This window comes from Cadophora gregata (genome assembly GCF_030347475.1).
Source record: "Cadophora gregata isolate MNR1 chromosome Unknown scaffold_7, whole genome shotgun sequence".
Lineage (NCBI taxonomy): Eukaryota > Fungi > Ascomycota > Leotiomycetes > Helotiales > Ploettnerulaceae > Cadophora > Cadophora gregata.
The window spans coordinates 749,119-763,108 of record NW_026695930.1 but is presented as its reverse complement, the minus strand read 5'-3'; the positions used below and the strand labels follow the sequence as shown (position 1 = coordinate 763,108).

The window sequence follows — 13,990 nt, the reverse complement described above, 5'->3', positions numbered from 1 at the left end:
TGATGACCCTGGTCAGTTCGCCTTGCGATAAAGAAAAGTCGATAAGAGTCCCTCTTCAACATAAACAGGAAGGCAGAAATGCGACACAAGTTTTGATCTGATTCTTGTTGTAATCTAAAAGAAAACCTTCAACTATTAGGACACTGACTCTAGGTCATACTTTATAGCTTAAATGTAATATTAGTCCGGGATGTGCAAAGCTGCGACGAAAGAAAATAAGAGGCAGGGCTAGGTAGGTATTTTTCCCACGCTAGTGCCTGCCTGCCCTCGCTTGATACCGTCTTTCCTCCGACTCGACTTTTGCACTTCAACGACCTTTACTACAATTATTCCCTCCTCACCACCCGGTATTCTTGAATATTACTCCTGTTCCGAAGAATAAAAGTATGGACGGCGACGACTTCGATTCCAAGACCGAAGCCTTTCTGGCATGGCTCAAAACTATGGGTGTCGTTATGAATCCAAAAATCTCACTGGTTTCTTTTCGGTCAGCATCTCGAGGTCGGGGAGTTGGTAAGTACAACATCTTCTTCGACATCCTCCACCCTATTTGCGAGTACTGCTTGCGCAGCCTTGTCAGCTTTCTCTCGCTCTCGTCTCTATCCCTATGAAGTACGAGGAAAAGAACTGACTTTTCCAGTTGCGCTGGCGGATATCGAGGAAGATGAGGGCTTGTTCATTATCCCACGTTCAGCGGTCCTCAACACAACCACAGCTCTCACTGCTACCGATACTGCTACCACTCCAGCCATTTTAGAAATGCCCAGCTGGTTGGTATGCTGCTACACTCCATCCATTTGAGAACTGTCCAGTTGACACCACTCCCTAGGCTCTCACTGCAATCATCCTCGCCGAAGGAAGCCGACAGGATTCTATATGGGCACCATACCTTGCGCTACTACCTCGAGAACTGGACAGTCTGGTCTTCTGGTCGGCAGCAGAGCTGCAGGAACTACAAGCCAGTACGGTGGTGAGCAAAATCGGACGATCTGCTGCCGAAGACATGTTCTCCCAACACATCACTCCGCTGCAGTTAGAGAATGGAAGTGTAGAGATGTGCCACCGAGTCGCATCGATTATCATGGCCTATGCATTCGACATCCCTGAGAAGGAAAGCCAGGAGGAAGCTGATACTGCGGAAGGAGACGACTTAGTTTCGGATGACGGAGAGGACGAAAAGACAATACTGGCCATGATTCCCCTTGCGGATATGCTTGTAAGTCACGTCTCCGGTCCGGCGCATGGACTTCTTTCACAATTTCCAAGTTCCCAGTACTGAATTCTGTCGCCTTAGAACGCCGATGCTTCAAGGAACAATGCCCGCCTCTGCTGCTATGATGAAAACCTGGAAATGAGAAGTATAATGCCTATTTCTAAGGGAGAAGAGATATTCAACGACTATGGTCAGCTTCCCCAATCAGATCTCCTCCGCCGCTATGGTTATACCACCAACAATTATGCTGTATATGATGTCGCCGAAGTCTCGACGAAATCTATCCTTGCATTCCTCGCCAAGGGGCAATTGCTGAGCGCGGACAATACTCTTTCCCCATTGAGCCGTGAGCAGCTGGACCGACGAGTTGAATTAGCGCAGGTCTGTACATCTCCCTTTGTTTTTTCATTACCTCGGATCCTGGGCCCCTGAATCCGTTGCTTAAGACCGAACTCTAGATGGTCTACCTCTATCTGTGACTTCGAAATAAACCAGTGCTAATAACAAACAGCGCGAAGGTGTGTACGAAGACTCCTTTGATATCTGTCACTCTGGCCCAGATGGCCCAAGCATCCCGGACGAACTACTGGGGCTCTTGTTTTTATTACTAGTGGACGAAGAAAATCTAGCCGCTATCGAATCGTCTCAAGCTTCCCTTTCAAGTCGCCTTAAGCTTGCAACAGTTCTGGTTGGAAAGGTACTGGCTGTCATTCTCGAATCGCGTGCCAAAGAGTACTCGACGACTATTGAGGAGGATCGAGCTCTCCTGCAAGCTGGAAACCTCACAAGTCGACACATCATGGCGATTCAAGTGCGACTGGGAGAGAAGCTGGTCCTGGAAGAAGCCATACAGGAAGCCAAATCTTTCACGGGCAGCGACAAGAAGATGCGACTGAAGCACGACTCGGCGCCTAAAACCCATAGCGGGAAAAGGAAGGTAGAAGATGACGCGGCAGGAAGAAAGAAGGGAAGAGTCAGATGATAAGCAACGATCGCAAGCACAACTAGTGGCACACTTTTGTTGTTACAAGCGTCGAGTCGTATGAGCGGCATCTGGTCTAGAGAGAAAATTGATACTCGGGCAATGAACGCAGAAACGAATGAAATGCTAGACCTGGGAACGTTACAAGTAGGTACGAGTTAACAAGTTTTTCTTGTTTTAGTTAGGTTGAGCTCGTGTGAGCAGTGCTAAAGTTACATCAGGTTACCCGTTCACCTCCCTTATACCGGGGGGAACGTCTGTCTATTTTGACAAGTATGCGCTGGCCCATTTCCGTTGACAACGCCTTGAAATCCAAAGGAACATCCGTAAGTGATGCCCTGCAAAGAACTATGATGTACATAATGTTCAACAAGCACACGCATGGTGTTAGTGGTGTGGGTTGTGGGTTGTGGGGAGAACTGTCGTTCTTCAAGCGCTTCAAGTCGGCGCTTGAGGTTGTGGTTGCGCAGACGTTTGTTGTCCTGTCGCAACTACTCGATTTGCTGGACTGATGCCAGTGTTTCTAGCTTGCTGGATCGATCGCTCATCTTGTCGAGAACGCTGATTTTGTGGATTCAGGTGAGCAGGAAAGGGTATGGTTGCACGAAATCGAAGAGCTTTCGTGTCATAAGGATCTACCTCGTACACCGGTTGCTCATCATCGTCATCTTGGTCATACTTCCAGCGATCGGACATTTCTGTATCTACTCCCCTCTGTGGAGCAGCCATTCCTCTACGGTCGATCCAAAGTCGGCCACCTCTACCGATTCTTCTTCGATAAGCTGGCTGCCCACGGGGCTCATCTTCTTCTGGAGGAGAACCATATCGGAACGAGAAGGGCTCAGATTTTTCCTGGACCGGAGAGAGGTGGTCGAAGGACTCTGATGTCACGGAAGATGGAGGAGTCATCAGATACTGATACTGAGCTGTGGCAGGTCGGAAACCCATCTCAGCACCTTGTCCATGGACTGGTGACAGTGGCTCTCGAGTCAGATCAACATGGCCCAAGTTCCATTTGCGGTGTTGCTGGGCTTTCTCTTCGATCTCTATCTGAAGAGCATTTTCCTTTTGGGCCACTATGTCACTCAGCAAAATGAGGTCAGCGTCGAGGGCTTTGCCATCTGGTCTTCCTTGGAAGCGCATCTGCGACCCAGGCAGGCGGGGTGGTTGAGCAAAGTCGGCTATCTTCCTCTTCTGTGGCTGCGAATTTATTAGCTGTGTCAAGGACTCGGCCTGGAGACGACGTACACGTTGGTTGATTAGGAGATCATCGTCGTCTGTTTTGATGCCAAGTCTGACCTTAGCTTCTTTGACCTTAGCTCGTTCCAAGAAGATAGTCTTTTCAAGATGTACGAATTGCTGCTTCGACACCTCTCTGTCATGCGCGAGTACGACTATCTCATTAGCCGCCTCCAGTTCCCTTCTCAGTCTCTTCAACTTGTCTACACTCTGTGTGTCACGAGCTCTCGTTTTCCTGGTCTGTCGAACGTCCCGACGTCTGAAGCAGACATATGGATCAGCGTCATCTTTGTTTTGGTCAACTTCCTCCTTGAGTTTTGGTTGCAGCGGATGATTATCCGAGGCTTGTCTACGACTCTTCCAGTACTCAAAAACATCCTTTGCGAAAGCGACATTCCTGCCTTGAAATCGCTGGGCGATGAGAGACTTGTGATCTTCAAAGGGTAAGATGGTACCATCTACTGATGCAAAAGGAATCTCGGAGTCATGCTTGTCCTCGAAAATCTCCATCAACTTCTCGAAATCATCCTCGGTACACTTCGCTGCTTGCGGCTTCTTCTGGTTATGTGCTTTGAGAAAGACATCATCCTCTGTTGTCATGTTGTACTGGACACCAGTACACTCCTCGACAGTTTGGGAGGTACGGATGTATGTGGCTGGTTTATGGTATTCCAGGCTGTAGAGGGCGTCATAATCGATGTCTTTACCCTCTTCAGCAGGAGGCGCTGGAATCTCTTCGACCTCCTTGGCAGTTGCACTGGTTGTGGTTCTTAGTGCAGCTTGTAAATGATATTCCTTGGGACAAGGGTCAGCCTTCAATTTCGTCACATGGCACAGCCATGTGGAGATATCAGATGGTATAAACGTGACTTACTTTCTCTTCGGCCGCCTCCACCCCAGATGGACCACCTTGATAGACATTCAATAGTGAACTGTAATCATCGGCGTCAAATTCATCTTCTCTGAAGACATGTTGGGGTGTTGTCTTTGCAAGCTTCCTTTGACGAACTTCTCTTCGCCCGGGATTCTTATTAGGAGCCATATTGTTGTTGCTGTGTGTTGTGCGTTGCGCGGTGGGTGGTGAGGTCAGGTGGTGCGATCTGAAGCTGCGATCGCGACTTTTTCACGCTGAAAATTCGACACCGTAGATTTGATATCATATTGCGATGGAGCCCCAAGTTTTAGAACATCTCGACGCGTTGATGATGTGCTTTTGATGAACAAAGATGGCGGATTTCGAAGCGTGCGGCCAGGTGTCGTTTGAGCAGAGTTTTCGACGCCGATGAGGAAGGTGGCCCGTGCCCTGGTAGGCAGAACAGCTGTCCAATTAGAGTCAGTGGGCTCGGTGCTAGCTCGTAACCGAATATCAAAATCAAAATCCGGCTAGCTGAGGAGACGGGGCGACTGACTATCTTCGCATCTGATAATTGTACATGTCTTTGAAATGCAAAGTAAGGTTCTATAATATATTCACTGTGGCTTTCCTTCTCTGTGTCCAGCGCTACCGGCATTATATAAGCCATGGATACACAGACTCAGGAGGTATACTATGCTACGGAAGCGACAACGATCATATTCATCAGATCTGTGATTTCTGGGTAGCCCTCAAGAAATGCACAGTTCAACCGTGTTTTTACTGAGGAGAACTTGAGTTTCGGATTGTGCTGTATTCGTGCATTTGTCATTTTTTGGGGGTTGTGTTAGAAATACGTACAATCCTTGGTGGTGGAGCCTTGTCAAGTCTAGTCCATTTCAGTCGAAATGGCTTGTCCATGGCTGTAATCACTTAACAAGATATCGATCCGTAATTACGCACAGTTATAGCTTGGCGGTTGTATCGACTCGTACATACGACAGGAAGTAAGTTGTCCATGTGGCCGTGTCGAAGTGGAGTGCTAGACACTTGATGCCAAGAAACAACATTCATTGGCAGTTTTCCAAAAAAGAAAAAAGATATACATTTTCGGATTATGAGATAAATCCTTCGTATGTGTTTCGAAGGACATGAGATTAGACAAGCGGCAAAATGACAACTCATAATGCGGTGATAAGGTAAATTCTCAATGTAACCACATGACATTGGGCTTTCATTAGCGCGGTGCAGCTGGACCCTTTGAGTCTCCGACGACCTCGACCTCAAATACCCCACAACACTTAACCCCTCCACCCCGCACCATCGCCAATACAACTCATTCGAGATGGGTAACGCCAGCAGTTCAATGCTAGAGAACATTGTGCAAGGCTCTAATTGTATTGGAACCTTCCCGCCCGATCCCATCGAAAGCTTGCAAGCTAACCTTGCCCTACAGTTGATCGAGATGAGGTGGAAAGAATTCGAAAGAGATTCATGAAACTGGACAAGGTGCGCAGCGCAGGCAAGAATTCGACGTTGATATCCTGCTGTCAGAGCTAACATGAAAGCGGCCTTCAGGACAATTCCGGCACGATCGAGCGCGACGAATTTCTCAGCCTTCCACAGATCTCCTCGAACCCACTCGCAACTAGGTCAGGAATACATCTCTTCAAGTCTGAATGCTGGCAGAGAGGCCATAATGTTGACTGTCAATATGCAGAATGATAGCTATCTTCGATGAAGACGGAGGCGGAGACGTAGACTTTCAAGAATTTGTCTCAGGACTCAGCGCATTCTCAAGCAAGGGCAATAAGGAGCAGAAGCTACGGTTCGCATTTAAGGTCTACGATATTGACCGCGACGGCTACATCAGCAATGGCGAGCTGTTCATCGTGTTGAAGATGATGGTTGGCAGCAATCTGAAAGATCAGCAGCTGCAGCAGATTGTTGACAAGACGATCATGGAGGCTGATTTAGATCGCGATGGTAAGATCAGCTTCGAGGAGTTTACGCGCATGGTGGAGAATACGGATGTTAGCATGAGCATGACTTTGGGTGAGTTTGAAATTCGAACCTTGGCAACTGAGCGAGATGGTGATATGGCTTAAGCTGACATCAACAGATCAATTTTGAGTTAGAGGCTGTTGAGAAAGCAGCAATTACAGTCACACCCGATATCACGGCCAGTAGTCATTGGCTCAGGCTCAACAGAGGAGTCACGTTTGGAATACTGGCCAACTGGTTTGGGGTCTGATGACATATCTCTCTCCTAAGAAAATACCACGGCATTGAAGCCTCCAGTTTCCAATATGCTATTCGTGTCTTTCGAGCAGCTTATGAAGCCAGGTAACGGCTTTCTATTTTGGTACGGAAAGTCCTCCATATCCAGCAGTTTACTTCCCGAGCCGAACGCTACAAATTACCTCTTCCAGAATATGGCTTCCTCCCTGTAATTCACCCCAATCTCTTTCTCGTACCTGACTCTTGTTTCGACCTACCCTAAGTAGATCGTAACCACGGAAATTGCATTCCTCGGCCTCGCCGTTAGAGCATGAACAACTTTTCCATTCCGCGTCAGCTGAAAGCAAATCCATGCCTGAAAAATCGTCCAAAGAGTTTATGGTTCGTACTTCAAAGGCCCGGTGGACGAACGAGGCGCATGAATTATGCCCAGTTTGTGATCCTTGGCCGGAACAACAGTGTCTTGTTGCTATCGTCATTTCGCGATACAAGTGCCTTAGCAGATTTTGAAACACTACTAACGACAGCGTATGCCGGCAGGTTCATTCGATGAATCCTGAATCATGCATAACTTTACCTGATCCTGTTTAGTCTCTCAAGCCGCAAGCCGAGCCGCTCATGGATCGATGCGAGGATCACGGTTCTAACGGTGAGGGTGAAACATTCTAGAAAAGGAAGAAAGAGATGGAATCTGTTTCGAAGTTTGAAGCACGTGCCTATTCCTCGTTAGCGTTTATGCATCGGAGAGATGGTTGTATGGATATCTTCTTAACCTTCCAGAAACGAAGTGAAGCAGGGCTATCCTGTTACCTGTTCGAGACACTTGAAGGGGCTTCCCTCGACGGATGTGTCAGTGGGTGCGGTAGAGAAATTCGGAAAAAGTTGGACGCCGGTAAGGCTTAGCGTCAATTCGAACCTAGGTCATTTTTGGCCCTTCCTTGGTTGGGCTGTGAGTAATCTCAGTTCTCCTTTGGGAACAGCTTGCGAGCGCCGAGGAGTGCTGTCTGTATGTGGCCGTCATGCAGAAGTTGGATTGGAAGTACGGCGTGTAAGCATGGAATTTGGAAGGTAAGATGTGATATCAACCTGCGAGGCGAGGAATGGGCTGGTGTTGTTGCATCGTTCAATTATGAAGCGAGGCCTAAGATCGATTAAATATTCCTCGATTAAATATTCCATGACTGGATATGATGTGGAAGATCTATCTGAAGTAGCTCTTGGAATCTGAAGTTCGCGTGGACTTTCAAGGAGTTCCCCTTCACATTTAGAAAATGCGCCGAAGATTCGTCGAGCTTGCATGGGTTACTTGCCATTACTACCGTACACTGTACAACTTTACAAGTCCAGTGCATGTTAAATGACGCTGGGTGATCCGAGATCTTCGCGCGCCCCAGCAAGGCTGATGCAACAACATCGAAAGCCAACTTTCCGTATAGCTGTATTGGGACGTTTCAACCGGCGATCGGAGATGCCACGAAGTTGCGAGCAATTCGAGATTTAGATTTGCTCTCCGCCAACACCTACTGTACGTTCTCTCCGTCTCTCATTTCTTCATTGGCTCTATGGTTGCGATTTGATCTTCATGGCATGCGTCCGAGCAGATATCCCATGTCAAGTAGTCAGTGCAGTACAGTGCAGAGACTTTCGTCAGAGATGAAACAGGAAAACATTTTCACAATATTCACAGTTGCCGCGGTCACATTTTCCCTGGTGTGATTTTGTTTTCGACTTTGCGATCATGCCAGCTGTGTCTGATGAGGCGTGCATGGCGCCCAAGGATACGGACTATCTGAGGCTTGAGATTGGCTGGGACACCATGGAACTTGGCACAAGCCCGAGAGCCTGGAACTATCGAACGAGCTGGCGATGCTGCTGCAGTGCTGCTGTTGGTAGACGACCGGGAGGAAGCAAGCCGAGTGAGGCGGTTCCTTTGCGTTCATGGTGTTGGCGTATCTGTTTGTCACCATCATTGTTTGCACTTCCCACGGCATGTTGGTGTTGATGAAAGATGTGATGCCGCGTGAGGGTGCTTGAAACAATTGTGACATATTATTTGGCCGGCGCAATTACGGTAAGGTTAGGAGATGGTCACAGCGCCGTAAATTTGATCAGGGGCAAGGCTAGGTACCTTATGGCAGGTAGGGGCGAGGCAGGGGCATGCCGGATATTGAATCTCCCAGCGCGCCCCGCCGCAGGCTCTGGGTGCCCTGTCAGACGGCGATCCTCCAGCCAGGGGTCTCATGCAGGCTCATGCAGCAAATATATCGACAAGGTATATTTTGACGACTGCTCATGGATCAGGGTTCAATATTCTCCCCGATGGAAAAGGCAGCACCACAAAGTCCACGACCCGACCGGACTGGTTGGGCATGACTGCACCATCGTCAGCCATGTCGTCCAGAGTCTTTCGAGGGACATGGTGCCTAAATCTACGGAGGTAGGTTTACTGACTGTAAGGTAGGTATACATTACCTACCTAGTACTTACCGTGGGAAGAAACCTGACTGCGCAAGACTGGCATTATCTCCCCGGAGTGGAAATAGCTTGCTGCATGGATAAGGTAGAGTTCGACGCCAACGTCAGGCAGCAAGTGTTTCTGTTCTTCAGCAACGCTTCAGGGAAACCTGGAGCTTGCGGCTGGCCTTCGTCAGAAGCCTGGGGCTGTTGCTGTTGCTGTTGCTGTTGCTGAAAACAGAAATCACCAACATGCACTTTGTGGCTGCCAAAGTGGATTGTGACAAGGTAAGTACTACACGCTAACTGGACAGCCTTCAGAGTCACCGTCGATGGGTTTCTGGGTTTGCTTACTTAAACTACCTAGGTAGATTAAATTGCCCTAGGTATTGAAACTTTCTTCACCATATCACTTACCGGCGAAGTACGAGAAGACCGGCAATGTACAGACAGCCAGTGACCTAACGTGAATATCCGCAGTGAGCAAATCAGAAAAAGGTGAACTTATGACGAAAAGGAGGGGACTTATCAGCTCGACCTCATTCTGTCCTTGAAAGAAGCCGACGGTAGCATGTCGTCTCGATTCCTGTCCAACGCCATATTACCTCCTTTTTCTTCCCAGGTATGACAACAATGTGCATTTTTGATGGACTTTCCGATGTCAGGCGACGATCAGTTTCCTAGACAGTATCCTATATCTGCCAGTAGTGGTCTGGACATTGCTTCTTGCCGTCGAGGTTTTCGACTTTGCTCCGTCATTCTCCGCCCTTGCCACTCCTTTCAGCTGATGGATTCCTTTTGGTGGGCATTTGTCGTTGCAAAGAAGTCTCTCGGACGAGATGGGCTGGCGGGATGTGTGGCTGAAGCCTCCTATTTTCTCTCCGGACGACCCGAATGCAGCTCAGCTCCGGTCCCAGCACCCAGGCCCAATGTGCCGGTTATCCCTGCAGTCTGGCTACTTTTTCCTGGTTGAGGCTTTCGGATTTTCTTCTTCTACTCGATCGGACGCCAAAGCAAGCTTTGGTTGCTTCACCTGTCAGTTTTCCAAGCATCAACGCCTCATCCGGCGATCTTCTGAAGGGAGCGGGAGAGGGGTCTAGCGGTGCACCAGATCACCAAACATAACCACGGAGCCCAGCCCAGTCCACTACTCGGGCCAGGACCCTGCACTGCTTGCCCTGTCCTTACAAGTCACGTCTTTCTATATAATAAAATATTTCCGTGCAATATCAGAGGCGTCGCTCCACGATCCCCTCTGATCTTTTTGAGCTCTGAATAGCTTCCTGCCCAACCACCTGAATTTTACCTACCTGCCCAACATTCTGCCATCTTGGTGTGTGGGAGCACGCGCCTGAGTCGGGCCTCAAGTCTTTCTGCTGGGTGTCTCTACAACAACACAACACTTCTCCGGCTCTACCGTGGAATCTCTCGCAAGTTTTTCTACTTCTGGGCAACTAGCAGGTCGCCTGCATACTGGCCGTGGCGTAATATCCTGTACAATAATACTGTACACCTGTCGTGCGCGAGAGCAAGACAAGAAAACAGCATTCCGGAAGCTTTATCCCGACCCAACTCTAAATCTCAAACCTATATCCCAGCACCCAAGCGCCAGCAACTGCCAACTTTCGGCATACAGTACCGGAGGCGGAGGGTCGTAACTAACCTACTTCTCCATCCCTATTATTCCACCCCTTGGGGCCGTACTGGAGTATCGCCAGAGTCCGGACGAACAAGACGTCAGAAACACTGAACCACACTCAGGAACTCTTGTCCTTGTCTACACTACTTCTATCCGCGCAGCACTACACTACCTATACCTCGTCAACTGTATTGTGCATACCTCAGCTATCTATCTACCCAATAGAGCAAGAGCAACATTCCGCTCTTGCCTGCCTATCACAGCACAGCACAGCACAGCACAGCACAGGACGGTCTCGAGGCTTGACAGCATCAGCGGACTCAGACCACATTCTTCACGCGCAAACACGCGCTCCTCACAGAAAGTGTTGGTGTTGGCTTCCCTTTCGCTCCTGGCAAAGGATGAGAATTACAAAAAGTGCGGAAGAGTCTAAAGTTACAGCACAGTACAGTATCCAGTGCACCAATAATAATACCTGACGAGAGAAGAGAATTGGAAGTCTGCATCACGTCGTCACGTCCACTCTCCACTCCACTCCACTCCACTCCACTCCAGCGTCAACAACGTCGCCGCTAGTACCTGACATTAGTCCGCAAACGTCGGGACATTCCAAGCACTTCAATTGGACAATTAGACAAATTTCAGATCTTCCAATTAGCACCAGCTGCACCACAAGCTACCGACCTAGAGAAGGTCTCCAAGGAAGGTCGGGTCAGGACTCAGGAGCAGCAAGTCGGATTAGTGCGGCGCCAGAGCGTTAGTCGAGTCGAATCGAGGACGGGGACGGGGACGGAGTGACGCAGATTTAGATTCAAATTGGTGGAGGACTCACTACAGTACTCACAGCAGTAGTGGTGGTGGCTGAGGTGTCTGGGACTATTTCTCCCCTCCCCCTCCCCCGAGCCCTCCCCCTTCCCCTTCCCCTTCCCCTTTCCCTTCCCCTTTCCAGTCTGTTCAGTGTTCAGCCGTCCCCGACGCAGATCTGTCGTTCGCTCATCGTATCGCACCTGTCCGCTCCTGTCCGCTCCTGTCCGCTCCGGCGCTTTCGACTCATCAGGTCTGGCCAGTCTCGACCAGTCCTCCTCGCTCCAGCCAAGCGAGCAACATAGCTGGGTACTCCTTGCGTGCCACTTCAGGTACCTGACCTGACCTGGCCTGGCCTGCCCTGGAGTCTTGCGCGCCCTGCCTTGCCTACCTTGCCTGCCAGAGTCCTCCAGCGGCTGCCAGCCTGTACTAAAAGGAGGTTCAATTGTTTTATTTCTATGGAAATTTACCTTACCTAGTTTTGCTTTGCTTTGCTTCATTCACTCTTCACTTTTCGGGCATACCAGACCAGACCCGACACTCCGAGCCTACCTAAGGTATCCCTTCCATCATCACCGTTGCCTTACTTTATTAGGTATTCTTCACCTCGCCCTCCACCTCTGCACCTACGGTAGCTCAGAGCTGCTTCATTCACCGCATTATTCGAACCCGGTTGTGAAGTGTTGTTGGGCCCACGCTGTTATTCGTTTGGCTCCTGGTGCTTTACTTTACTTTACTTTACCTCACTTCACTTCACTTCACTTTACATTACAGGACACTCCTCCAGTTTGCAAGTCAACACATCCACCAAGAGCTACCTTAGCTGCAAGACATTATTTGAAGACAAGGCGGCCAGACAAGAAAACCCCGGCCCCACTGCTTCGCCAGAAACCCAGAAACTCCACTTCACGACCACCGGCATTCATCACTTTACACGTGGCTTGCAAGACAAACCGCCAAAGCAGGAAAGGCGTCGTCGACTTTCAGCCACAGATCTTCCTCTCCATCTCGGTTTCCTCTAAGTAGTCTTCTCCACATCCACGTCCACTTCCACCAACCACCGGGTTCCTGGCCTGGCCTGGCTTGGACTCGAGTCAAAATCAGAGTCAAAGTCAAAGTCAAAGCCCTGACCGGCTAGCAAGGAGCCTTTAGCCCGATCTGCACATATCACCTCACTACTACCTTCACCACGGGCGTGCCCCCACTAGTGTTAGTGTTAGGTAGTACTTAGTAGCTGGTATCTAGTGTTCGAGCTTCTCTCCAGCAGCAGTAACAGCAATAACAGCAACAACATCAAGCAAAGCAGAGCAGATCACAAGCACAAGCACACGAATATCACCGCGTCCTTCGCCTCCTTCTCCTCCGCCTGCGACTACGACCAGGTAGGACGTACCATCATCACCGCCATCACAAATTATTGCTGCAACTCCTGCTGCATTATTAGCACTGTAACTCTACAGCGCTTTACTGCACCGCGCTTCTGCAATCTGCACGTCCTTCAAAAAAAAACGTTCGCCTTAGTGTTGCTCTCTTCGGTTCAGACTCGACCTAGTTCGGCAGCCGGACTCACTCCTAGCATCACAAGGCAGGGCACGACTTCTTGACGTTCCGACGGACGCACTTTGTCTCCAGTTTCATCAACTCTAACTCAACCTCACTCATTTTTTGGTTCAAGATTTTGAGGCACGCTACGTGCATGACAGTGGACTTTCTGCGTTCAGGCGTCCCGATTCATGCCCATCCCGCTTGTGCGCTGCTTTTCACCGTCCTCCCTGCCATCCTTGTCAATTCAGGAAGACCGATTTTTCCTCCATATCCTCCTGATATCTTAACAATCGGGCACCGACCGATTCCTGTACCCAGCTTTCATCGGGTTGTTTCTCCATAGATTGCCCTTCAACACTGAGACAAACCCTCCTTGAAACCGGGTTACATCAGATCTCGTGGCCACGGCTTCTAGAAGACTAAGTCGACGTGCGTGCACGCTTCGCCCTTAGAGAATCCTCGGAACAAATAACTTGGCCTGAACCATAGCAAGAGAGGCGCTCTCTGCTGTACCAAGAACTACCACCAATTCATCATCAGCTTGTTCAGGTCGGCCCAAACCCTGACACTGGTGCCGTTTGCCCTACGAAGCAGATATCCCGCAAGGACCTTGCCTGTCCCAGCATCAAGGATTTACCCAGCAGCGGGTGACGGAGTCTTGCCAGCAAAACGTTGGGCCTGTATTCGCCGTTTTGTTCATATTGTCTTCTTCCTGCAAAATTAGTTCTCAGGTCACACAAAATCTGAGCCTTGCGCCTCACGACTCAAGCAGTAATTTGTCTCTCTCTTAGACGAACGTCCTTCTTTCGTCTATTCAAATTCGAACTTCAATTCTGCAGCTCGGGCTTGCCAGCTGGTGGACTTCAAGGAGGGCGATTCGCACAAAGCAAACCCAAAACTCTGGAAATTCCTTCCCTCTGGGCCACCTGCTCTAGAAACTGCTGGTCTGTCCACCATCGCATTCTCTCCTTTCTTCTTTGTAGAAGGAAGAAACGTTAACAGGGTCATAGCATACCCAAT

General features: G+C 49.4%; 3 protein-coding genes across 3 annotated transcripts; 2 read left to right on the top strand and 1 right to left on the bottom strand.

The window, feature by feature from the left end:
- Positions 1–557: 557 nt before the first annotated feature.
- On the top strand, positions 558–3,395 carry ONS95_013009 (uncharacterized protein). The gene is made up of 5 exons (XM_058506635.1): positions 558–774; positions 830–1,216; positions 1,295–1,594; positions 1,725–2,342; positions 2,417–3,395. Exons 1-4 carry the CDS (start codon positions 760–762, stop codon positions 2,193–2,195), a joined length of 1,173 nt encoding a protein of 390 aa, XP_058357365.1. The 5' UTR covers positions 558–759; the 3' UTR covers positions 2,196–2,342; positions 2,417–3,395.
- EPL1 (Enhancer of polycomb-like protein 1) lies at positions 2,634–4,476 on the bottom strand (the record flags this gene model as incomplete). The annotated part of the gene is made up of 3 exons (XM_058506634.1): positions 2,634–3,395; positions 3,444–4,229; positions 4,309–4,476. 3 exons carry the CDS (start codon positions 4,474–4,476, stop codon positions 2,634–2,636), a joined length of 1,716 nt encoding a protein of 571 aa, XP_058357364.1.
- Positions 4,477–5,632: 1,156 nt separating this feature from the next.
- On the top strand, positions 5,633–6,420 carry CNB1 (Calcineurin subunit B; the record flags this gene model as incomplete). Its single annotated transcript, XM_058506633.1, has 5 exons — positions 5,633–5,684; positions 5,744–5,796; positions 5,866–5,939; positions 6,008–6,342; positions 6,410–6,420. The coding sequence occupies 5 exons, from the start codon at positions 5,633–5,635 to the stop codon at positions 6,418–6,420; spliced, it is 525 nt and encodes a 174-aa protein (XP_058357363.1).
- Positions 6,421–13,990: the final 7,570 nt, after the last annotated feature.